At 34.9% G+C, this 27,105-nt stretch overlaps 1 protein-coding gene across 4 annotated transcripts in view; it reads right to left on the bottom strand.

Moving 5' to 3' along the window:
* Positions 1-27,105, bottom strand: part of PCNX1 (pecanex 1) — a 190,227-nt gene that overhangs the window by 47,229 nt on the left and 115,893 nt on the right. For all 4 annotated transcript variants that reach the window (XM_004371001.2, XM_012560045.1, XM_023726337.1 and 1 more), the window contains 9 exons: positions 21,241-21,394; positions 18,799-18,831; positions 15,508-15,679; positions 14,912-15,022; positions 12,040-12,131; positions 7,899-8,008; positions 7,381-7,486; positions 5,944-6,036; positions 1,535-1,685 (listed from right to left, as the gene is read on the bottom strand). In XM_004371001.2, the coding sequence (XP_004371058.1) occupies positions 1,535-1,685; positions 5,944-6,036; positions 7,381-7,486; positions 7,899-8,008; positions 12,040-12,131; positions 14,912-15,022; positions 15,508-15,679; positions 18,799-18,831; positions 21,241-21,394 (1,022 nt within the window). The remainder of the gene's footprint in view (positions 1-1,534; positions 1,686-5,943; positions 6,037-7,380; positions 7,487-7,898; positions 8,009-12,039; positions 12,132-14,911; positions 15,023-15,507; positions 15,680-18,798; positions 18,832-21,240; positions 21,395-27,105) is intronic.

The raw sequence follows: 27,105 nt of genomic DNA, 5'->3' as shown, positions 1-27,105 counted from the left end.
TTAAAAAAAAAAAAAAAAAAAAGTCACTTGTAAGAAGTAATGAAGGGGGGAAAATGAGCAAACTAATGTTGCATAATAAAAATAGTAAAACTCTTTTCTCTGAAAATGGTATTTTCTAGAAGAGGCAAAAATAGAACACAGGAGAAGGATGTGGGCAGACTGCTTCCGTAGAGATGTACAGCCTTGGAAACCCTATGGGGTTGCTATGAGTCAGAATAGACTTGACGGCAGTGGGTACTCCTCACTTATCAATATGGTTACGTTCCAAAGACTAGGTCACTATGCGAAAATTGGCGTTATGTGAAAATGGAGGATGACCACATCAGATCACAAAGTGGAGAATGACTACATCATTATATAAGCACCAAATTACATATTACATAACTGTCAAATTGTATCATTACATAACTGCCAAATCACTGAGAATCATGGCCCAGCCAAGCTGACACCTAACCTTAACCATCACAGCCAGTGTTACTCTTGCCTCAGCATTCGTTACTGCCAGATGTATGTTGTTAATGAGCAAAACAGTCGAATTGCACTTTTTTTACTGTTGTCATAAATGTAAAATATCGTATAATGAGATAAGTTGATAAGCGAGGAGTGGGTGCAATAGGAACTACGGAAGATGTGTGTTTACTTTTTCAAATTGTTTAAAAACACTACATTGATAATACTCTAAAGGAATCTCCTTTACCCAGACAAAATAAATTTGGTCTTAAAGAAAACATCCCTTTGCAGTTGCTGGTTAACTAAATCAGAAAAGAGACTGAAAGAAAACAACAAACTCCTTCATGCCAGACTGAGACAATGAGAAACACTGTAGGAAAGGAAACTATCAATAATGATAGCTATGAACTTTATTATTTCTCTAAAATTAGGAAGTATAGTATATTATAGATCATGGGGCCAATGAACAAGGACCAAATACAACAGGAAAGTAAAGTCAAGGTTTAAAGTGGCAGAAAAACCTTGCCAAGTAGACTGATCTTCTACCTCTTTTTATGTGATTTTATACTTTATCCCAAATCTGGACTAATAGGAATAATTATAAAACGTTATTAACTTTTCATTTTATCCGCTCTTTTATATTCTCCTGTAGTAGGATAGAGTCTCTGGTAGAAACAGGAACAAAGACCTCTGTATTCTCCCTATGCTTTGATTTAAAAATATTTCAAATAAACCCCTTAAAGATGATTGCACATAGCAAAGAAAACTGATGGGGATAAGGGTAGGGGAATTAGGACTAGAAAAGGAAGCCACAGCCACACAAGAAGGATGCATTAATGAGAAGTCTGTGAAGAACACTTTAGGAAGAAGCTAGCTTTATTCAATGGGAAGCTGGCATCATAACACTGCCATTTTACATGTCAACTGAAACTAAAGCATCTTGCAATTCATTACCAGCTTTAAACCTAAGTGAAATAAAGATAAGCCAAAGTGTTACTGGATGACATTTAACTGAGTCATCTATCAACACAATAAAGAAAAAACTCACAGTCTATTAAAAAAAAAGTGCTAATGAAATACTTACTTCGAACTTCATATTGATTATACTCGACTGTCTTCAGCAGAGGATGAGAAAAACAGTGCCACGGTAGCTGTTTCCTAACCTGAGGCAGCACATAATGGGTCACAAAACCCACAAAGCCCACCAATGCATATAACACATACTTGAGAGCAGGCTAAAAGAAAAAAAAAAGTTGAGAAAATTAGGAGTGATTTTGAGACCCAGAGGAAAATGAATAATTTGTCAGTTCAATTTTCTTTTGATGATAGAGACTAGCAAAGTCAATTCTGGAATCTAAGAACTAAACCTTTGTCTACAGTTAACATTTCAATAGTATGCAGGGTTTTTTAAAAAATTAAACCAGTCATGAATGAAAGTAATTTTTCATGTATTAAACCAAAACCCAAACACCCTGCTATCAAGTTGATTCTGACTCATAGCAACCCTACAGGACACAGAAGAACTGCCCCGTAGGGTTTCCAAGGCTGTAAATCTTTACAGAAGCAAACTACCACATCTTTCTCCCACAGAGTGGCAGAAGGGTTCAAATCACTGACTTTCTGGTTAGCAGCTGAGCGTCTACCCACCGCACCACCAGGGCTCCTGTTCAAGTATTACAGATATTTAAAAATGTGTTAACTACTTTCTTTGGTGTCTCACATTACTGTATAATGACGGAGTGGCTTGAGACATATCACTTGTTAGTCCAAGAATGTTCTATGTGAGTTTCAGAGCAATGTATTAAATTGTTTTAAACTAGTAGTGATAAAAGGACATGAGTTAAGTAAAACTGTAAGTCTGAGAGAGGAGCAGAATGAGATGAGAAAAAAAGTGTTCTATTTTTGTGCCTTATTAGAAGAGAGTTCTCATATATGACTAAATTTCAAAGAGGAAACCAAGTACTTCAAATATTCAAATTAAAGTCATGTATTTAGAAACTGTGGAACCTCTTAGACATGAGCACTGAAGACCTCACCGGACCTTACTCAGCTGTTGAGTGTTCAGGAATTAAACAGTTACAATTGGAAAAGAAGAAAAACGGGCAAATATGTTAAATGAAATTAAATAATATAACCTAACTCCTAGCCAAACGGAGTTAACAGGGACCAGATTTACCCTCCCATATAAAAGAGCCGAAACAGAAAAAAACTATATGAACCAATAATTTTCAAGACACTAGACACAGGGAGGAGCCCTGGTGGTGTAGTGGTTAAGAGCTTGGCTGCTCACCAAAAGGTTGACAGTTTGAATCTACCAGCCACTCCTTGGAAACCCTATGGGGCAGTTCTACTCTGTCCTGTAGGGTTGCTATGAGTTGGAACTGACTTGACCGCACATAACAACAGATACTGGGAACAAACAGTGAAACTTGAGAGAAAGAAACAAATGAGATGAGCCTTAGCACTGCCCCCTTTACTGCCTTGAGAGTTTCTAGGTTACAGCACAGGAGGAAGAACCAGGAGAAGCCCAGCACTTCCTGAGTTAAGGAGATGGAACTGAGAGTCTGGGGAGAACAAGGAAGCTAGAGTTCACTAGACAGCGTGCCACAGAGGAGAGAACTACACAGAGAGAGAACTTTGGAGATCTGCAGAGGCTCCTCCTCAAGTGTTCAGGGGAATACTGATCACAGCATGTGTGTGAGGAAACCACACGAGTCCAGAAAAAGGACCACTTGAAAGGATTAGTAGGAAGACTAGTATCCAGCACTCACACAGGGCCAGGAATAGTGCCTATTCCCACCAGCCAAGACTGGAAAAGTGTAACATTCACACAGCACTGGCAGAGTACTGAAAAGGGGGAACATTAGACAGCCCTACACTAACACTGGTCCCACCTAAGAAATCTTAAAAACAAGACCTGAGAGGATCAAACTGTCCCAAGTAACTTAACTGTGTCCCAGAACAAAATTCAAGAACATTCTACAAATACAAAAATATCCAGCACCCAACAAGGTAAAATTTATAACACATCGCATCTAATCCAAATTATCAGGGATGCAAAGAATCAGAAAAATACAATTTATAATGAGGGGAAAAAAAATTAATCGAAAGCCCGTAAGTGACATAGACTTTAGAGTTAGTAGATAAAGACACTAAGAATTGTTACAACTGAATTCTCTATGTCCAAAAAGTTAAGCAGAGGGATTGAAGATAATTGAAAAAAAGAGTTAAATTGAATTTCTGAAGATGAAAGTTGTAAGATCTGAGATGAAAAATATACTAGATGGGATTAACAGCAGATAATACATTACAGAAAAGATTAGTTAACTTCAAGACACAGCAACGGAAACTATTCAAAATTAAACATGAAAAAAAAAATTAAAAAGAGGGAAAAGAGCATCAATGAGCTGGGGGACCACTTGAAGAGGCCTAAGATACAAGATACATATAACTGAAGTCCCTAAAGTGGGGTGGGAGTGAGGACAGATAAAACATTTGAAGTTAACAATGGCCAAAATTTTCCAAATTTGATGAAAACTGTAAACCCATGGATTCAGAAAGCTCAATAAACCCCAAGCACAAAACCATGAAGAAAACTACACCAATGAACATCATAATCAAATTACTCAAAATCAGTAATAAAGAGAAAATCTTAAAAGCAACAGAGAAAAAAGACAAGTTACTGACAGAGGAATAAAGACAAAAACGGCAGATTTGGAAGCAATGCAAGTGAGAAGACAGCGGTGCAACACCTTTAAAGTACTGAAGAAAAAACTGTCATCCTAGAATTCTGTACCCAGTGAAATATCTTTTAAAACCAAAAGTGAAACAAAGGGTTTTCTAGAAATACAGAGGCTGAAACAATTTGCAGACTCTCACTACAAGAATCAATGCGTCAAATCTATTCTTGAAGCTTGCTGAAAGTGAAGATGACTTGAAGCACTTACTGATGAAGATCAAAGACCACAGCCTTCAGTGTGGATTACACCTCGACACAAAGAAAACAGAAATCCTCACAACTGGACCAATAAGCAACATCATGATAAACGGAGAAAAGATTCAAGTTGTCAAGGATTTCATTTTACTCGGATCCACAGTCAACACCCATAGAAGCAGCAGGCAAGAAATCAAAAGACGCATTGCATTGGGCAAATCTGCTGCAAAAGACCTCTTTAAAGTGTTGAAAAGCAAAGATGTCACCTTGAAGACTAAGGTGCGCCTGACCCAAGCCATGATATTTTCAATCGCATCATATGCATACGAAAGCTGGACGATGAATAAGAAAGACGGAAGAAGAACTGACGCCTTTGAATTGTGGTGTTGGCAAAGAACATCGAAAATACCATGGACTGCCAAAAGAACAAACAAATCTGTCTTGGGAGAAGTACAACCAGAATGCTCCTTAGAAGGAAGGATGGCGAGACTACGTCTTACATACTTTGGACATGTTGCCAGGAGGGATCAGTCCCTGGAGAAGGACATCATGCTTGGTAAAGCACAGGGTCAGTGAAAAAGAGGAAGACCCTGAACGAGACGGACTGACACACTGGCTGCAACAATGGGCTCAAGCTCAAACATAACAACGACCGTGTGCATGGTGCAGGACCAGGCAGTGTTTCGTTCTGTGGTGCAGAGGGTGGCTATGAGTTGGAACCGACCTGACAGCACCTAACAACAACAACACTACAAGAAAAGTTACAAGAAGTCTTTTAGGTTGAAGAGAAATGACACCATATGCAAATATGGATCTACACAACGGAACGAAGAGCACTGGAAATGGTAATTACCTGGCCTACAGGTGAGAGTTACTGTACTCAAGAAATAACACATAAGGAGCCTCACTTACAGCTGGACCTAATTCAGACAATATTTTAGACTTCCAGTTGTACCGGGAGTTTATTAATGTTATTTTTCACGTGGGAAGAATGTGAATCATTGGGTGTCAGAGGACAGACTGTAGTAGTCAGTCTCCAAATTGGTCCCCAGTGATCTCCGCCTCCTGGTATTTACACCCATTTGTATTTCCCTCCCACATCTGTCCAGGGTTGGTCTGTGTAACCAAGAGAATACTGAAGAGGAGGTAGTATGTCACTTCAGATAACAGGTTATTAGAAATTACGGCTTCTATATTGGGCTTTCTCTCTCTAGATCACTAGTTCTGGGGAAAACCAGCTGCCATTTCATGAGGACACTCAGGCAGCCTATGGTGAGGATCACATGGAGAATAACTGAGGTCTCTGGCTAATAATCAGAAAAAACCGAGGCCTACAGACAACCAGCCCCAGGTGATGGCAGCATCACAGAATCATCCAGTTAAGCCACTCCCAGATTCATGGCCCAAAAAACTATGAGAAAATAAATGTTTGCTGTTAAAATCAAACAAATAAAGTCATATATTTCAACACTATGAAAAAACATTACAATCAAACCAGAAATTAATCCAAACAAATAAAATTATTCTCCCCAAATTAAAAGAACAAAATGATTCCTTACCTGTAATACTGTGAATACTGTGCTTACATGAATAGCAAAATACAGCACACCAATAACAATGCATACTACTAGGTCAGACTGTAGACGTTCACTCTGTGGAACAGTACAGAATTATTAAGCAATTATATAAATTAATTAAGTAAATACATAAATCAAAAAAAAAATTATTTTATTCCCAACTGGTAAAGTTTAAGAAAAAAATTTTCACTGACATTCTTTAGCACTTCTAGAAATTTCTTACACACAACGAATCTTATTTTCTTCCTCAGTTTCCTCATATTTTGGTTTGACACTAATGCCAAGGAAATTAAAAAACTTAGTTTCCTATGTTGAGTAACAGATCGCAACAAAGTCTTTCAAATCTCCTTCCACTGGTTTGTAAGTTTTACTTTTACATATGAGAAAAGGAAATGAAGTACTTAAATTGCTGTTATGATTTATAGAGGCATATTCCTTTGGATAACAAAGTTATGTTTTCATAGGACATGTGCATGCATATGTCATATTTTACTTACTAGGTTTTGGTTCTCTTAACAGTTGTAGTAAAAAAAATCAGAAACTTCTTGATATCTCTGGTCATCAACTGACACGTTAATTTTTGCTTATAAACTAGACTCAGAATATCTTACTATACTTAACATTAAATATCCTTTGTTAACATGAAAACTAAAATCAGAAAAAAAAAAGTTTAAATTACGCCATTGGGTAGTTTTGTATTTCTAAAGTTTCCTGAAGAATATATGACAATCTCAAGTCCACTGAAGGTAAATATTATCTCTAATTCAAGGCCTATATGAATTCAGTCAATCACAAGTGGAAATAATCTAAAATAATAATTTAGAAAAAGAAATATTCTATGTATTGTTCTATAGGATTCATTTTTTATATAATTACTAATAAAATACAGGTAGCATGGTAATTCACTAAATTAAAAATTAAAACATTACTGCATTTACTTAAGTACACTAAGTTACTGCAGGTTATTTTTCACTCCTTCAGCAGGAAAAACAAACCCACATGCACACACAGCTTTTCAGCATTCCCTTGAGAAACAGACTAAAACACTAGCAGATGACTTATAACAACATAGTTTTTATCACCAAGCACAATAAAATCAATCCGATTTGTTAATATTTATCTTTCAGGTCTTAGTTTAAATTGAATAAAACATTCTATGAACAATGGAATTATTTACTTAATTTTATCTGACCTAAAAGTTTGGCATACTGTTTTATGTAGAAACCAAGTTCGAGAGATGAGCATTTCTTACATGTTAAAATTTAAAATAAAGGCAACTAAGAACATACAACTAATCCAACTCAATGTAACTAATACTTCCCTCAATTACTTAAGACCATCAAAAGGTGTTCATTATATAACATGATGAGCTATCTAAAATTTAAATATTTTAGGTGATTTTAAAAAGCTAAAACTTACAACAGAATTTCTAAGTTTTTCAGGCAGTGGATCTTTTACTTCAGACAGGGGGTCTTCTGGATTTTTCTCTTCTGTTTTTGGAAAAATCTTGGATTGTACCAAAGAGCTTTACATTTAAAAAAAAAAGAGCAAAAAATTAATAAAAAATACATTTATAATGTGAATACCAGTATATAAAATAGCAAATAAAATTCATGGTAGAAAAATCAAATGATCCAATTATATTTAATCATTAGCAAATGACATATTCTAAAAGGTTAAGATGCCATAAGCCAGCATATAATGAAAATATTCCTATTAAAACATAGTTTTAATATTTAGGATGGGAAAAGCTGATAAATACCCTCACTAATATGGTCAGAATCACCCAAAGTCAATATATTTTGAAACCTAATATAGAATTAGGCTAACAGCACTTTGGAAAGGCATTGGGAGGAGAAATACTGGAAGTTAAGTTTGAAAGAAATGCCAACTCATTTAAATCTCTTTAATTTAATAACATAATTGATTTCACTTACAAAAGTACAGATGGATCACTACTTTGTCGGCTGAGATGATAGGATATCGCCACTAACAAACCACAAAAAATGGAGAAAAGTACTGGAATATGCTGGCCATCCCAAGAATCCTGTTGGAAAAAAAAACAATTTAACACAGCCTGTTTCTATTCCATAATCCATCAAATAATCCTCTTATTTCTGTATTTTGGAGAAAGATAATTAATTCAACAAAAACCATTTTAGTCATTTTTTTAAATTACATTTTATTTCATATAAACTGACATTTATTACTTTCTGATGAGCTAGAATCTAGTTGCTAGATCATCTTCAGACTTCTTTTGGTGCTATAGCTCTACGCGCACACTAGGAATAATACATTTGCTTCGATGCATGTTGCTGTCAACTTCTTTCAGATTTTTAGTGCTATTAAGCTTAAGTAAACCATGGCTCCCTTTTGAAGACTAAATTAACTTGGTATAGTAAATTCTGGTTATATAAAATAATGGAGTAGGAAAACGTATTACATAATACATGAGGCAAAGAAAATGTTCACATTTGATCTAGTACTTTCTTGATGCCTTTGCTCAAGATCCACAGTTTACAACCATTATATCCTCCAGAGCACTGAGCAGTAACTAAGGCATTCAGTAAGTGCTTTCTGAATGAATGAACTGCATATTCCCAGAAATAAATTATCTAAAGGCTAACTTCCAAGGCGAACCAAACATGTGGATATGCCATGTCTGCTCTGCTCACTATATTATATCTGGAGTCTCTATTAGCAGGGTACATGGCATACAGTGGGTAATAATGATAACAGAAATATCTGACATTGCTTAATTGCGTCCTGTATGGCAGACACCATTCTAATCCTTCATCTTCCTCAGGGGATTTGGGAATGGAGAATGGCAGATGGCAGGGGTGGGAGCCATATTGTAGTACTATACATATTGTTTCTGCTTTATTATGTAATTGTCCAAATTTTAGCAATCTCTTAAAAACATGAAAACTTCTGGAAAGTTACACATATTAATAGGATGCAAGTAAAGTGGTCTTAAAGGAAAAATCTTAGCTTTTAACGAGCTAAGAACTCCATTAAAAAGTTCAAGGAAAAACAAAAGGGTAAATACAAGAGCAGAAGAAAACAGGAAATAATAGCCATAGAAATCTCTATTAGTGAATAAATAAAAAGAAAAAAAATTAAACCATCCCAAAGTTATGCAATAAGGTCCCCTAATGACTCTAACAGTCCCAAAACAACTACTGTTATCAATTTCTTGTGTATTCTTCCATAATTATTCTATGCATATACAAGCCTTCCTGTGTACCTAAAAAAAAAAAGTACAATGGAAACACCTTTTTTTCTTTTGCATATTCTCCCATTCCTTTTTTAAACTAATAATATATGTTGTAGATCATTCCATAGCAGCACATGAAAATCTCTTTCATTCTTTTTTTTGCATGTGGTTGTATAGCATTCCATTGTAATTTAATTATTCCATAATTAATCTAACCATTCACAAATGATAGATATAAGGTCATTTCCAGCTTTTCACAATTACAAACAGTATTATAATGAAATCCTTGTATATAATCTTTGTTCATATGCACAAATATCTATGTAGATGCATTACATTTATAATGGTGGGGTATTTAAAACTAAAATTGTCTAATGTTAATGCCACGCCCACGAAAGAAGGAAGGAAATTTTATCTTCTCGTCTGTCTTAGGACATAGGATTCTAGCTGGCAATTTTACAACCGCTGCTGTTCTGCTACGTAATTATAGTTAAATGTTGTTCATTGCCGTTGAGTCAATTCTGACTCATGGTCACCCTGTATGTGTAGAGTAGAACTGCTCTGTAGAATTTTCAAGGCTGTGACTTTTTGGAAGCAGAGTGCTAGGCCTGTCTTCTGAGTTTTCTCTGGGTGGGTCTGAACTGCCAACTTTTCTGCTAGTGGTTGAGCGCTTAACTGTCTGCACCACCCAGGGACTCCTAATAGTTAAATAGGCCTTTGTAAATTAGGGTAGAAAATTTACTACACTTGTTAACTCTATGATTGTAATTTCCAAATAATGACTCACTTTCCAAAACATCACCCAAAACACAGATCTAAAACTTATGCTAGAATGGTTTATAGGTGGTGCATCTGAGAGAAGCTGGATTTGGATCTTATTCCCTCCAGTTCCTTCCTGGGCTTAGCTCCAATTATCCCACTTTCTACTATTACATCCTCCCCACTCCCCAACCCTGCTCTCCTTTTAAATGCAACCAAGTCTCACATTGTTTGAAAAAAACAAAAACCAGAAAACATCCTCTATCATGTGTACAAGTTTCCCAGCTAAATTCTAGAAAGAGCAGAATATACTTCCTTAATATCTGTTCACACTTAAACTCGTATTAATTGGGCTTCCTCTAAAATTACAAAGAAGTTGCTTTTGTTAAAGTCATCAATATCCTATTAACTGCCAAATTCAGTAAAAACTTTTTTTAAGACTCTGTTTCCTCTAAGTTTCCTTTGTGGGATATCTCGTTCCTTTATTGAACACTTAAATATTGCGATTTCCCACGGTTCTATCCTCATCCATTTTCTCTTGTCAATCCACATTAGCAATCTTTTTCTTATACTTTTGTTGACAACTTCTTAATGTATTCATTACTACCTCAAGTATCTCTACCCTATAGTCAACCGTCTACTATGCAACTCTGGATACCCCAGAAATATCAACAAATAAACATGTCCAAATCTAAACAATCATCTTCCTCACCAAACTCGCCAGCACTCCAAGGTTTCCCATCTTGTACACTAGTATCACTATCCCACCAGCTACTCAAGGCAGACCCTACCCAGAAATCATTCTAGACCCTATTCTGGCTTTTTTCTCTTAGTCCAGATAATTTCCAAACATATTCACTGAATATAGTTCAGTCCTTCATAATTTCAAGACTGCAGTACAACAGCCTCCATGTGTCCGATCCCTCTTGTTCATATTTCAATCTTCTTCACACTCGGGACCAAGCAGTCTTTCTAACATGCAACTCTGACAATTTCCCTGCCCTACCGAAATTACTCTGATAGTCTTCCACCTCCACCCCATCACCTTCAGGATAAGAAAATCTTTCAGATTCTAGTCTTTACTGAAAGTCATCTTTCCTTACGTGCTTAAACTTCCAGAAATTCCTAATTACTTGCTGTTTCCCCTACACAATATATTTTTTTTTATAACTCCATGGCTTTTTATCCTTTGTTCCATCTAGCCAATTACTATTTGTCCTTCAAAATCTGGATCAAATGCCACTCCCCTGGAAAATCATCTTGAATCCCTTTAGGCTGACTACAGTAGTCTCGTTTTGTATATCCACAGGACTCTGTTTTCACAGCCTTCATTACTCTGTATTGAAAGTGTTGGTTAACTTATTAATCATAGCTAAACTATAAGCTCCTTAAGGGCAGGGAATTTCTTTTACCATAGTACCCGGCATGCAGTAAGTATGCCATAAATGTTGCTAAATACACAAGGCAAGCAAGGGTGCTGTGAGTCACTTTTCATAGTCATTTAAACCCCACCATTCTCTGATCATCTTACATTAATCATAAAACAACAAAACAGAAGTATAGTTGAAGGGCTGAAAATTTTTAAATTTTTATGTTTTCAATTTGTTGACAATCTTTTAAAAAAGGAGCTAATAAGGCTCACCCAGATCTTTCCAACCCAATAATGACATTTAATTTCAGTCATTAATTTTTACTAGAATGCCTCTTAAATTGCAGTCCTTCAACTTGTTCTTCAAAGTTTTAAGAAAGTTTGATATGAACAGTACTTACTATATATATTCTTAACTAAAAATCTAAAATTAATTTCATTTTCTGTGGTTACCATGACTGCCCCTATCCTAGACCAGCCTAGTTTTTAATAACTTGTTTCTAATATTAGCCTATGATTACTGCTTGGAAAAAGATTTCCTTTTAATAATGATTACCTATTAAATGGCTTTTGCTTTCAAATTCAAAGTAAATGAGAATAATGTTCAACATATGAAGGCCATGGAAATTAAAGCTAAAGTGATACAAGCAAAAAATATCATTAATCAACTTAAAACAATCTGCATGTAGAAATACAGCCTTAAGGATAAAACAAGCTACAATTTATTGCTCACCTTTAAAGCACCATAACACAATCCATACAATAAGGCTACTGCCACAATGCTACAGATAAAACTGTAAAGTGCTGCAAGTAGGCTTGTTGTGGCTAGACAGTAAAGGAAAAAAGAAATTGTTTTATAAACAACGATGTAAAAACATTTTAAAAGTTCATTGAAATGCATTTAAGATGTTATAGTGTAGGCTATGATTAAATACTCGTTCTGATTTAAAAAATTCAGTTACTTCATATGTGCTTTTAAAAGATTTTGATATGACAATGGTTTGCTACCCTCAATCTTTGATATAGGATAAAATGTATTTACCCTGGAAGCAATAAAAATATACGCATGGAAGAAAAAATAGTACCTGTATTATGCTTCAGGAAATGTCATCTTATATTAACAAAAAATGTGGGGAAATGAAGCTTGCTGAGGCCTAAAAAAGACCTGGAGATGCATTAAGTATTCATGGAAAGATATTAGTCTACGTAAACAGACTTGCGTTGCTCATAGAAATAAATTGTGTTCCCTTCTGTTAATTAATTCTTACGAAAAAGTATTAAAAGTAGAAAAAGTAACTAGATCTGACCAATCACAGGCAACAACAACAACAAAAATAAGATCCAATGGGATTATCAGTAATAGGGAATAAGGAGATGGCTAAAATAGCTAGCTTTTATTTTTAAAATATGGATAATAGATTCTCATCAACGGTAATTTTACATAAAAAACCCATTGCTAATTGTAGAAGGCAAGGTCATGGAAGCTCCATAGACACATCCAAACTCCCTGAGTGACCAAATTACTGGACTGAGGGCTGTGGGGACCATGGTCTCAGGAACATCTAGCTCAACTGGCATAATATACTTTATAAAGAAAATGTTCTACATTCTACTTTGGTGAGTAGTGTCTGGGGTCTTAAAAGCCTGTGAGCAGTCATCTAAGATACTCTACTGGTCCCACCTCTTCGGGAGCAAGGGAGAATCAAGAAAACTAAAGATACAAAGGAAAGATTAGTCCAAAGGACTAACGGACCACAACTACCACAGCCTCCAACAGACTGAGTCCAACACAACTAGATGTTGCCCAACTACCATCACTAACTGCTCTGACAGGGATCACAATAGAGGGTCCTGGACAGAGCTGGAGAAAAATGCAGAACAAAATCCTAACTCACAAAAAAAGACCAGACTTACTGGCCTAACAGAGACTGGAGAAACCCCACAAGTATGGTCCCAATCTACTTTTAGCTCAGTAATGAAGTCACTCCCAAGGTTCACCCTTCAGCCAAAGATTAGACAGGCCCATAAAACAAAACAAGACTAAAGGGGCACACCAGCCCAGGACAAGAACTAAAGGTAGGAAGGGACAGGAAAGCTGGTAATAGGGAATCCAAGGTCCAAAAACGGGAGTGCTGACATGTAGTGGGGTTGTTAACCAATGTAATAAAACAATATGTGTACTGTTCAATGAGAAGTTGTTTGTTCTGTAAACCTTCATCTGAAGTACAATTAAAATAAAACCCTACTGCTGTCAAGTCAATTTTGACTCATAGCAACCCTATAGGATAGAGCAGAACTGCCCCGTCGGGTTTCCAAGCCTGTAAATCTTTATGGAAGCAGACTGCGACATCTTTCTCCAGCGGAGCAGCTGGTACCTTCGAATAGTGATTATAAAAGAAATCTATAGCAAAAAAATTTCTTCAGGAGATATTAAAGAACTAAAACTTTGTACAAGGTTATAAATTATAGTATGACAAAGTCTACTATTATAAATTACCTACACTAAGCCCTTTCTGAAGTATTTAGATTAATATAGCATCTATAATAGTCCGGAAACTGTCTTCTACCCATTAAGCTATGCTGATTGCCAACCCTGTCTTAATTCACATCCCTTCAAGAATTTTTCAAAACACTAAAAATGCTCTAGATACACAGCAACACAGAAAAGGCTTAGTTTCTACTTAAAATTTAAGCTACAATATCTTACCAGCAAGAGATGATTTCAATGCATATACTTGGAAGATAAATAAGGATGGAAAATATGAAGTGCAAAGAGAAATGGACTACAAAATTATAGTGATATCTCTCCCTTTTACACTTCTCTCTAGTTGTACACTAATCTTTCAGGAAAATTTTAAATGGTTAAACTAAATAATGATGTATTTTAACCGTGATGGCAATGGGTATGTAACAACTGAAGGATGACAAAGAGGAATGGTAAATATAAATGAGAACTAGCAAGTAGTTGGAAAACTGCTCATAGGGTTATTTTCAAGTTCTGCAAACCATTATCTATTCCATAGTAATACTGGTATGGTCTTATTTATTTTTAAAATAAAAGATCCTTATGTGATAGGAGAACAGATTTTTTAGGTTTATCAACTGATATTCACATGATCTTTGAAAACAGCTACTTTTTAATATCTTATTTAGTAAGATGGTTTTGGTATTCCCATTCTAAAGATAAAATAAAGCTCTAAAACCAACATACCAAGTGCACACACCAGTTCAAAATCCAAATGTAATGCCACGTGTCAGAGTTTAATCTGTGTGTGACAGGTGATCTTTTATAAGTATCTGATAAGTCTATATAGGTTCCATGTAAACTCACCATAACTTTTAGTTTTAGACCATGATATTTTATTACTTGTTACACACTGACTCCAATTAAAGCTTATTCCTGGATCTTTCACTAGGTAGCAGACAACTACTTTTTCGTGTGTACAAATTAATTTCTGCTCAGTCGTCAAGTATTAAGTAGGTACCTTTTTTTAAAAATTTCAATACTAAAATGAAACTGGAAAAGTATTTCAATGTTCAGTTTACTATTTCATGATCTGTAAAAGTAACACTGTAATCTGTAATTTTTAAAAAGAAGTACTCACCATTACCACCGAATATATGAATATCCAATTGCTCACAAAGGTACATTACAAATGTATTCACCTGAGGCAGGAGACCAATGAAAAATACTATTGGGAAACAGAGTGTAAACACTATAGAAGGAAAGAAAAGTATATTAAAAATATTCTACCAATCCTTTTGTTCATTTAAAGATTATAAAATAAACGATAAAGCGGAATTCAAAATTAATGTAAACTACTAAGTAACTTTTATGAAGATTTCACTTTTAATTATTTCTTTTTATATAACTGCTTTGGTATTAAACAAAATCTTTTCAATTATAAATAACACTTTTAAAATTATTTCAATCATTTTCACATAATAGGAATTTGAGATATAGAATACAGAAGGAAATCTCCCATTTCATCTGCTTCAAAAACAAAATAATACTATAATATTTGTTCATCATTAGCTTTTCTCATTCTAATAGCCCTATAGTTTTGTTCCTCACTGAAAGGATTACAAATAACAAAATAAGTTTATTAAAACTATTACTGTCTATATAATCAATCTACTTATTAGTGAACTGTTTGTAATCAAATAAATTAAGATCTGAGTTACTTTAAAGACGACTCACCTATAACTAAATCCCTGGCTGATATAAGTACCAGTGGGTTGGTGAAAGTTATTCCATACAATTTGAACTTGGTTGTAGTAATGTTTCTGCTACCATAATCCAAGAGCCAAATAAGACCACAACATAAACAGAAATAAACTGGTCTACTGTAGGCAATGATACGATTATGACCCTGAAAATGATATTTAAAAAAAAGTCAGTTTAGTTAATTTTAAGAGTCACAACAGCTACTAAGATCTTTGATGGCTTATATTTTAAGGATTTCAAAAGGCTTCCATATGGAAGCTACGTTTTAACTGCTGGAGAAGTGAGTTACAAACATGGAAAGGAGGAAGGACAGAATGAACTCTGATACTGTATTGAATTGGAAGTATCAGCATGAACATATTATTTTTAATATAGATACAGATATACAAATAGATATATATGTGTGTGTGCAATGTGTATGCAAGTGTATATATAGATACGTATGTATATTTCCTATCTTTATCTACTATGAGCACCTAGAAGCAATGACACTCTAATAATAACGATTACTAGTGTCCAGATCTTAGTGAAGAAATACTATTGTTCACTAAAAAGAACTACGGCTCTGTAGAGAAATGGCTGATTTGGGGCCAGATGAACCTAGAACATCCTTTTGTATAAAAACATAAGGAAGTACTGAAAAAACGATAGGAATATGTCGAAGGGACATAGAAGGTAGCTTGATGGGGCTCCCAGTGGCCAAATTAGGGACAATTTGAGCATCAAAATATATAATGATAGGGACAGATTACAGTCCATTTAATAAAGTAAGAATCCATGAATTTACACAGATACAAATAATACTGTACAGACAAAAGGGAAAGCTCTTCCTTACAGTAAAAAGTCAACTAGTAAGTGTAGAAGGAATGTTGGAGTTAAAAAAAAAAAAAAATCACCATTCAGCAACTATCAAAATCTAAACTGAGTCAGGCAAAATACATCAACAGATACTAAACAAGTAGATGAAAGTTTGCAGAGTAACAGGCTCTATGTATAATCTCAAAGTATTTCCCTACAAGATACTTATTAACTACAAAGAGAAAAATGGCATTATAATAGAGTAGCAGTTTTCAAGGGGTTGGCAGGGGGTGGATTTTGCCCTTGGGGAATATCTGGCAATGTCTGGAGACATTTTTGGTTGCCACAACTAGGGTGGCAGTGCTACTGGCATCTGCTGGGTAGAGGCCAGACATGATGCTAAAATAAACATCCTACAATGCACAGCACAGCCCTCCCCACCTCAACAAAGAATTATCCAGCCCAAAATGTCAGTAGTGCAAAGGGTGATAAGCGCTGCAGGAGGGAAACCTGGCAGACATCACTCTAACCCAAAAAGCAAAGTAAACATCACCAGTTATAGGATAAATCAACATCTTGTGCTTCCTGATATGATGCACTGAGAAAAATACATCATTTTTGTACTATTCTTACAAAAACACATGGCCCATATCCAGTCAAGAAGAAACATCAGACAAAGTCAGATTGAGGAATGGTCTACAAAATAACAGGCCTGTATGCAGCAAAAATGTCAATATCATGAAAGACAAACATTGAGGAATTAAACCAGTTGCCATCAAGTCAATTCTGGCTCATAGCAATCGCATATGTGTCAGAGTAGAACTGTGTTCTGTAGGGTTTTCAATGGCTAATTTTTTGAAAGTAGACTGCCAGGCCTTTCTTCCAAGATGCCTCTAAATGGACTCTAGCAGCCCAATGTGTTAACCATTTGCACCACCCAGGGACTCCACTGAGGCATTGCTCCAGATTAAAAGAGACTGAGAGACCAAATGTATGATCAAGGAATTTCAAATGCCAATTAAGACAATGGGCAAAATTTGAATAAGATCTGTAGATTAGATTATAGTATTGTATCAATGTTAAAGTCCTGATTCTGATTAAATATATTACAGTAATGTAAAGGACCACCAATAGCCTGTCAGTTTGTTGTACTGTGGTGGCTTGTGTGTTGCTATGATGCTAGAAGCCATGCCAACAATATGTGAAATACTAGCAGGGCCACCCATGGTGAACAGGTTTCAGGGGAGCCTCTGGACTAAGAAAGACTAGAAAGAAAGGTCTGATAATCGTCTTCCAAAAAGCAGCTACTGAAAACCCTATGGATCACAACAGAATATTATCTGATGCAGTGCCAGAAGATGGGTCCCCTAGGTTGGTGGGCACTCAAAATACACAGTGGCTACAACAATGGACTCAAGCAGACCAACGACCATGAAGATGGTACAGGACTGGGCAATGTTTCATTCTGTTGTACATGACTTAATGGCAAACACAACAACAATGTAAAGGAATTTACATTATTTCTAGGAAACATATACTGAGGTGTTTAGAGGTAAAGAGGTGTTTAGAGGTAAAGGGATATCATGCCTGCAACTCCCTTTCAAACAGTTCAGAAAAGCATGTATATACGGTGGGGGGTGGGGGAGGGCATGTTCAGAGAGAGACAGAAAGGGATTAAGCAAATATGGTAAAATGTTAACATAGGGAATCTGGGTGAAAGGTATCACGAATTCTTTGCACCACCACTGCAACTTTTCTACAATCAGAAATTATGTCAAAATAAAAAGTTAAAAGAAAAAGCAATGTTTCCATATATTATTACCCTTCAAAAACATTCTTACAAAATAATACATGTAATCAGTCAAAAGAAAATTGTTTGCCTCTTTGTTTTGTTTTGCTCCTCTATTCCCATTATTAAGTACTCTAGTGCATGAATAAAAAACATAATGATATTCAAGATGGGAAAAAACATCAATACAAACTGTTCTTTGAGTCTATGTTCTTAAACTACTTAAATGAGAATGGCCTCTGGTCTTTCTACTAAATACATAACTCTTAAGTTAGGTCTAAAACTGGACCATACTTTCACAACAAATACATTTTTCCTACTTCAAAATTCTGTTTGAATACTTATTCATGATTATTGAAAATTCATTAAATGAAAATTATCAAACAGCCATGAGTTTATATGACTCCTGTTTATCTGATAACTTCCTACTTAAACAAGCTGCCAAACAATAAATTATTATGCTCATTTTCAACTAAGATTTAGAGTCCATGAGTACAATGCCATTTTATTTCATGTAATAAATCACCTATTTTCTAGTAGTGTCAAATCTTAGATGAGAAAATAATAACATAAATCTTAGTTCAATCTGACATATGCCAAAAAGGAAAAAAAAAAAAAAAAAAGGCTTTGATGGCTGTTAAGGAGTTGTGAGTTACACAAGTATTAGAGTAACTTACATGTCTGGGAGAAGAAGAATCTGGTTGAACACTCTAAGAGTAAAACAGAAAGACAGATTATACTACCGAAGTCCTGCTAATTTTATAAACAACTTTCAAAATGCCTCAAATGATTTCAAGCAAATATACCATGATCAAGAAACTACCTACATTAATTCTACTCCAAAGATTAAACATCAACTCCATATACCAGTGTCACTGTGACATTAAAAACATCTAAACCTTCCCTGACTCTTAAACTTATTATGGTTAATAATTTGCATCTAGCTTCATGTTTCTGAAATGGCATATGGTGTAGCACCGGCAATAAGATCTATGTTATGGCTTGGCTTCTTACTACACATAAATAAGTATATTTCATGGAGAATCCTTTCTCTCGCAGTATCACTCCATTCAAGAAACACAGAATAACACAGCTTATAAGACTGTAAGAATTCTAGTTCTGTCTGCAAATTGCAACCTCATAAAACAATCCAATGGTACATGTATTAAATATATTATCTGCATTTTTATATCAAAATGATGAAATTATAAGCTACATCTTTGTAAGAGATTTTATTAATTTTCCATAAAAATTTCAGAACGTACTATGCAGATACTTACCAAATCATGACTTTTCTCTCAAGTTCAAACTCATTTCCAATGGCATACCAAACAATTTCACTACAATAGTCTATCGACCACCCTCCAACTTTACAACGGATCAATCTCATCGAGTCTGGCATGTGGCCCTTGGCTGGATTTGAGACCAGGTTAAACTCTTTCAACTCCAACACAAATCCTCTAAAAGCTTCTGTTCCTGCCTTTCCTATTTCTATTCATGACATTACTATTCTTCTAGCCAACTAGGTTGAAAAATCTCAGTCATCTTTTCCTTTTCCATATCTAACCATATTAACCTGAAAGAAGTAGATAAAAATCAATGGGATAAGGGATACTGAAACCAGGGAATAAATTTAAATAGTTTAAGGCAATAAAGGGATGGAATAAGCTGTTTGCAATGAAAGGCAAGAACAGAGGCCAGGAATTTTAACACAGAATTTCCAAATTTAATCAAAGGGACTTGGTTATTTGTCATTAGGGAGCAAGGAGGAAGGAGCAGATGTGCTAAGATTTTGAGTCAGTACATCATTGTCAAAAGCAAAGCAACTGGGAAAGGAAAACACTTTATCAGAAGGTGATGGTGTGCGATTTAAAAAATGTAATCCATTGTCTGTTGGATTTATAGGACTAAAGCTTGCAAGAGAGATGAAAACATTGAGCTGTAAATCTGGACATCATTCATATATAGGGGCAACAAATAAAGGAATAAAAGAGGATGACTTCATTGGCAGGGAACTGCAAACAGAGAAGAGGACCAAATAAAGCTCTAGAAAATTCCATAAATTAAGAAGTGGTCAAGAGGACAAAGGCATCAACAAAGGAAAATAGTGTTATCTGAAAAGCAGGAGAATCATCAGGGTAGTACAAAGTCACAGACTAGCCATGAGAATATAAAAATGGGAGACAGGATTAACAGGTATTAAATAATACAGCGTTCATAAAGAATGAAGACTAAGAAAAGTGTACTAGATTTGACAATTTAGAGATTATCAGCAATCACAAAGTACTGGAATTTCAGTATTTCAATGAGGAAAGATGATATAGATGGGTCATGAAGAAATGGAGCAGTTAACCTAGGTGGCTTATTTCAGATGTCTAGCTATAAATGAGGAGACAAAAAAGACGAAAGGATAGCTGATGTTATGAACAAAAGTAAGCTAACAGTTTTCAGAATGGGGGAGGGCTCTGCACATTAGCATATTTAGGCAAATGCAAAGCAAGAGTATTTACTGATTAAAAACAAAAAGGAAGGAAACTGTCCACAATGACAGAAATTGAAAAAACTAGGGTAACTGATTTTGCGTGGATGGTGAAGAATTTGGTTTTACATGAGTTGATGAGGTGTTTGATTTTCTCATTTTTTGAAAGCTTAAAATTGACAGCATTTAGAATTTCAGAGACACTGTTAAAACAATAACAAAGGGCCATCAACCTTCTGTTTTCAATGTCCCAAAAGAATATATATATACTACGTTTTGGCATTATTATACCTACCAATGACAGATTGTAATAAATTTCACCTACAGAATACAAGACGCGACGAATGGGACTGGGAGAGTTACTGTTGATAAAAAGAAATTTCAAGAATGCATATTCTTATTTTCTACAAATGCCCAAATATTTTCTTTTAATACAAAGAAAGAATACTTAGGAAGCTCCATTTACATATCATTAATTTTTTTTTAAAGTTTACTGCCCCCAATTTGTTCCCTACATATCCGAGGAAAATAAGTCTAAAAATTAATATCTTGCTATATAATTCAGTGAATGATATGAAACCTTCTAACTTTTAACACAAGTTATCATTCCCTAGCATGAAAAGAAGAGAGACGCTGGTACCTTGAGTAGTGAGTACTGGCAGCTGGCTATCACCAGGCAGAACTGGAAGACCCAGATATCTCTGAAAAAGCCTTGTATGAGAAGAATAGATCCCAAAAAAGCCACAAGAATAGCCAGAATGACAGCTAACCCATTTTCCAGGATCTCACGATTTCTGCAGACAAAAAAAGTTGATGAATAGAGTAAGTATATCATAAATACAAGAAATTAATCAGAGTGGGTTTAAAAGGAAAGATATCAATATGAAGCTCATAATATGATTGCTGATCTGACTTTTTGGTACTAGATATGAATAAGTTTTCTTTCTTTTTTTTTTTTAAGTTGTCAAACCCAATTGCTTTGTTGTTCTTTTTTTCTTTTTATTTATTTTTATTGTGGTAAAAATATATATAACAAAGTATCTGTCAATTCAACAATTCTTACAAGTATAATTCAATAACATTGATTATGTTCATCATGTTATACAACTATTACAACCATTCTTTTCCAAATCATTTGACCACCCTTAACAGAAGCTAAGTGTCCTCTAAGAAAAGACTTGCCCCCTTCACCTCCCACCCAACTCTGGTAATCACTAATAAACTTTGGTCTCATTTGCCTATTTCATATAAGTGGGATCATATAATATTTGCCCTTCTGTGACTGACACATTTCACTCGGCATAATGCTTTTAAGGTTCATCCATACTACAGCATGTATTGCTGTTATGTGTCGCTGAGTCGATTCTGACTAACAGAGATCTTACAGGACAGAGGAGAACTGTGCCATAGGGTTTCCTATGCTGTTAATTTTTATGGGAGCAGATCGCCAGGTTTTTTTTCCCCACGGAGCTGGTGGTGGGTTTGAACTGCCAACCTTTCAGTTAGCAGCCAAGCGTTAACTTCATTCCTCTTCATGGCTGAGTAATATTTTAAATAAGGTTTTATCACACTTAAAAAAGAAAATAGCTTCATGGGGAAACAACACAAATTGTTATATACAAATAAAGCATGCCACACTGGATTATGAAGCTTGAATTAAAATAAATGTGATATAGTTTTCATTTATATTAAAAAATTTTCACCTTTTTAACATATGCTTTTCTGTCAAATTTGTTGCAAAGTAATCAACCAACTTGGATGACATATCAACTAGCTATACAAAAAGCCAAGTTTAAAAAACAAAACCTCAAAATAATTTTAGAAAATTAAATTTAAAACATTTAGTATTTTTTATTCTGATACCAAGTGGTTTTGTTTCTCCCGTTTGCCAGTTATCTGAAGTAACTCAGAAAATTCACTTAACTAGAATTACTTAAGTACAGGCTCTACATATCCTTGAGCATGATGGCAGTTACAATGACTATTAATTCTGCCTTCTGTCAAAATTGCTAAGACAATTTCATTAAACTGACGCTTATGTAAAAGAAATACAATACTCAAGATACTACATATAACACTGGGGATGATTTTTTATGTAACATATATGTTAAGACATATAAAAAAATAAGTATGTCTCATTATTTCTTGGGCAAATTTTATTCACAAAATGTTAAACAAATACTTATAAAAGCTGTTCTTAAAGAATATTTAATGACATGGAAAAATGTTCAGCGTGTTTGCTATACAAAGCAGGATATCAAACTGCATGTATATTGAAAAATGCACACATATACATTAAAAGAGATAATATACAAAAATAATAAAAATAGTAATAGTTTCCTCTGGGTGAAGGAATTATGGTTGGCCTCTTTCTGCCTTCAAATATTTCTACATAATATTTAAATTTTCTTAAAGAGTAATTACTTTCATACTCACAATTTTTTAAATTAATTTATTTTTTATTATCCAACGCTATATTTATAATCATCAATTGGACATAAAAAATTAACAAACAATCTCCATACTATTTTATTTAATAGTTCTACTAGGTTAAAACAAGTTCAATGGTGTTTCTGAAGCAATAAATTATCGCGATTTCCTTTTGTTCTTATATAGCAGTTACAGAATTTCAGATTTGCCAAATCTAATGGTTACTTTTCAATCTTTGTCCTGCCCTGCTAAACTGCATACTAATGTCAAACTCCTTTTTTTCACTGAAAATGTACTTTCCTTTGGCTTTTTTTAAGTTTTTAATTTTGATGAATCCAATTTATCCATTTGTTCTTTTATAAATCTTCTTTTTTGTATCATATCTAAGAAATTTTGCCTAACGTAACGTCACAAAAATTTTCTATGTTATTCCTTGAACTTTTAAAGTTTTACACGCATCTCCACAATCCATTTTGAGTTCATTTTTGCAGCATGGTACAAGATATGGATCCAAGTTCATTTTTATTGCATATGGAAAACCAATTATTTCAGCATTATTTGTTGAAAATACATCCTTCTCCACTTCAACGATTAGGGAAATTATTTTAATGTCATCTGAACTTAGAGTTTTCTTTGCAGAGGTTTTTAACTACAACTTCAATTTATTTAATAGATATAGGCCTATTCAGGTTACATATTTCTTCTAGAATGAGCTTGATAATTATGTTTCTTTTGAGTAATTTGTCCATTTCATTTGTTCTTTGTCAAATTTATTTGCAAATGGGTGATCATATATCCTTATTATCCTATTAATACCTGTAGAATTTGTAGTGATGTCACATCTCACATTCCTGATATTGGTAATTTGTGTCTGTTCTTTTTTTCCCCCATTCGGCCTGGCTAAAGGCTTGTCAGTTTAACTGATCTCAAACAATTACCTTTTGGTTTGTTTGGATCTCTCTATTGTTTTCCTGTTTCTTCACTGGTTTCCATTTTGTTCTTTTTTTCTTCTGCTTACTTTGAGTTTAATTTGCTTTCATTTCTTTTTCTAGTTTCTTAACCATCGCGTGTCTATCAGTTTGTCATACTGTGGTGGCTTGCATGTTGCTGTGATACTAGAAGCTATGCCACTGATATTTAAAATACTGGCAGGGTTATCCATGGTGGACAGGTTTCAGTGATGCTTCCAGACTAAGACAGACTAGGAAGAAAGACCTGGTGGTCTACTTCTCAAAAATGAGCCAGTGAAAATCTTATGAAGAGTGGCGGGACACTGTCTGATACAGCACTCAAAGATGAGCCTCTCAGGTTGGAAGGCACTCAAAGTATGATTGGGGAAGAGTTGTCTCCTCAAAGTAGAGTCAACCTTAATGACATGGATGGAGTAAAGGTTTGGGGACCTTCATTTGCTTATGTGGCATGACTTAAAATGAGAAAAAACTGCTGCAAACATCCATTAATAATTGGAACATGGAATGGACAAAGGATGAATCTAGAAAAACTGGAAGTTGTTGAAAATAAAATGGAATACATAAAGATCGATATCCTAGGCATTAGTGAGCTGAAATGGACTGGCACTGGCCACTGTGAATCAGACAATCACACAGCCTACTGTGTTGGGAATGACAAATTGAAGAGGAATGGCATGGTGTTCATCATCAAAAAGAACATTTCAAGATCTATCCTGAAGCACAATGCTATCAGTAACAGCATAATATCCATACGCCTTCTACTTCTGTCAGCCTTTGTTTCATGTATTTTGAAATTGTTATTAGCTACATTTGGGATTATTCTGTCCTGTTGATTAATTGACCCCCTTTATCTTTATGAAAGAAAGTTCTCCATCCCTGGTCTTAGTCATCTAGTGCTGCTCTAACAGACACAGCACAAGTGGATGGCTTTAACAAAGAGAAATTTATTTTCTCTTAGTCTAGTAGGCTAGAAGTCCAAATTCAGGGTGTTAGCTGCAGGGGAAGGCTTTCTCTGTCGGCTCTGGAGAAAGGTCCTCGTCATCATCAGTCTTCCCCCGGACTAGGAGATTCTCTGTGCAGGAACCTCGGGTCTAAAGGACATGCTCTGCTCCCGGTGCTTCTTTCTTGGTGGTATGAGGTCCCCAACTCTCCGCTTGCTTCCCTTTCATCTCTTGTAAGATAAAAGGTGGTGTGGGCCACACCCCAGGGAAACTCCCTTTACACTGGATCAGGGATGTGACTTTAGTAAGGGTGTTACAACCCCACCCTAATCTTCTTTAACGTAAAATTACAATAAAAAAATAGAGGACAACCACACAATACAGGGAATCATGGTTGATATACACATTTTTGGGGGGACATAATTCAATCCATGACACCTGGTAAAATTCTTTGCTCTGAAATCTACTTTGTCTGATATTAATACAGCCAGCCACCCAGCTTTCTTTTTATTAGTGTTAGCATAGAACATCTTTCTCCATCCTTTTACTTTTAACCTCTTTCTGTCTTTTACTTAAAGTGCACTTCTCGTAGGTAGCATATAGCTGGGTTTTGCTTTTTTATCCAGTCTGACAATTTCTGACTATTGTCTTGTCATTTGTTTTCTATCTGTCCCATCTGTTCTTTGATTTCTTTTTCTGCGTTCTTTTATATTAATACTTTTTATGAATCTATTTTATCTTATTGGCTCATTAGCTATAACTCTTTTCTTATTTTAGTGGTTACTTTAGGGTTTATAGTATACATCTTGTCATAGTCTATCTTCAAGAGATATTATACCACTTCACATATAAGAACCTTACAGTAGTGCATTTTTATTTCTCCACTCCTGGTTTTTATGCTATTAGTGTCATGAATTTTACTTTTAGATATGTTGCAAACCCCACAATACTTTCTTATTACTTCTGTTTAAACTATCAATTATCACTTACAGAGATTTAATTAATAAAAAAATCCTGTATTTATCCATGTAGTTACTTACCATTTCCAGTGATCTTTGTTCCTTTGAATAGATCTATATTCCCACTGGGTTTATCTTTTTTTTCTGCCTGAAAGACATCTTTTAACATTTTTTGTAGAGTGGGACTGTGGGTGATAAATTTTTTAATTTTTCCTAAATCTGAAAAGGTCTGTATTTCACCTCAGTTTTTCAAAGATATTTTTCAAATACCTTTTGGAAGAATTCTAGGTTGACAGTTTTCTTTTTCTTGTAATTCTTTAAAGATGCTGCTCCACCGTCTTCTTGATCGCATGATTTCCAATTAAAAAAAATCTGATGTCTTCCTCATCCTTGATTCTCTGTAAAAACACATCTTCTTCTCTGGTAGCTTTTAAGATTTTCTCACTGGTTTTGAGTAATTATAATCTGCCTTGGTGTAGTTTTCTTCATATTTCTTGTGCTTGGGATTCACTGAGCTTCTTGGATGTGTGCATTTATAGTTTTCATCAAATTTGGAAAGTTTTCTGCTACTATTTTTTCAAAATTGTTTTTGTCCCACAGCTCAGTTCTTTCGTTTTCTTTGTATTCTCTTTTCATTGGGGAGTGAGAGGAGGATTCTTCTTTTTCTGTTTCATTTTGGAGAGTTTCTACTGACATGCCTTCAAATTCACTTTTCTTCTGCAATGTCTAATCTGCCATTTATTCCATCCAGTGTGATTTTTCATCGCATACATTATAGTTTTCATATGTAGAAGCATGATTTTGAGCTTTCATTATAAATCCCATGTCTCTATTTAACTTTTTTAACAGATGGAATAGTTATAACTATTTTAATGTCCTTGTCTGCTAATTCTAATATATGTGTCAGTTATAGGTTAGTTCTGATTGATTTATTATTTTCCTTATTATAGGCTATATTTTCCTGCCTCTTTGCAAGCCAGTCTTTGACTGGCTGCCAGATACTGTGAATTTTACCTTGGTGGGTGCTAAGTATTTCTGGACTCCTGTAAATCTTATGGTCCCTGGATGGTGCAAATGGTTAATGGACTCAGCTGCTTAACCAAAAGGCTGGAGGTTTGAGTCCACCCAGAGGCACCTTAGAAGCCCTGGTGGCGCAACGGCTAAGAGCTCAGGCTGCTAACCAAAAGGTCAGCAGTTCGAATCC

This window comes from Trichechus manatus, unplaced genomic scaffold, assembly GCF_000243295.1.
Source record: "Trichechus manatus latirostris isolate Lorelei unplaced genomic scaffold, TriManLat1.0 scaffold00010, whole genome shotgun sequence".
In the NCBI taxonomy this organism is placed as follows: Eukaryota; Metazoa; Chordata; class Mammalia; order Sirenia; family Trichechidae; genus Trichechus; species Trichechus manatus.
Note: the sequence above shows the minus strand (reverse complement) of the source record. Positions and strands in the feature narration are given on the sequence as shown.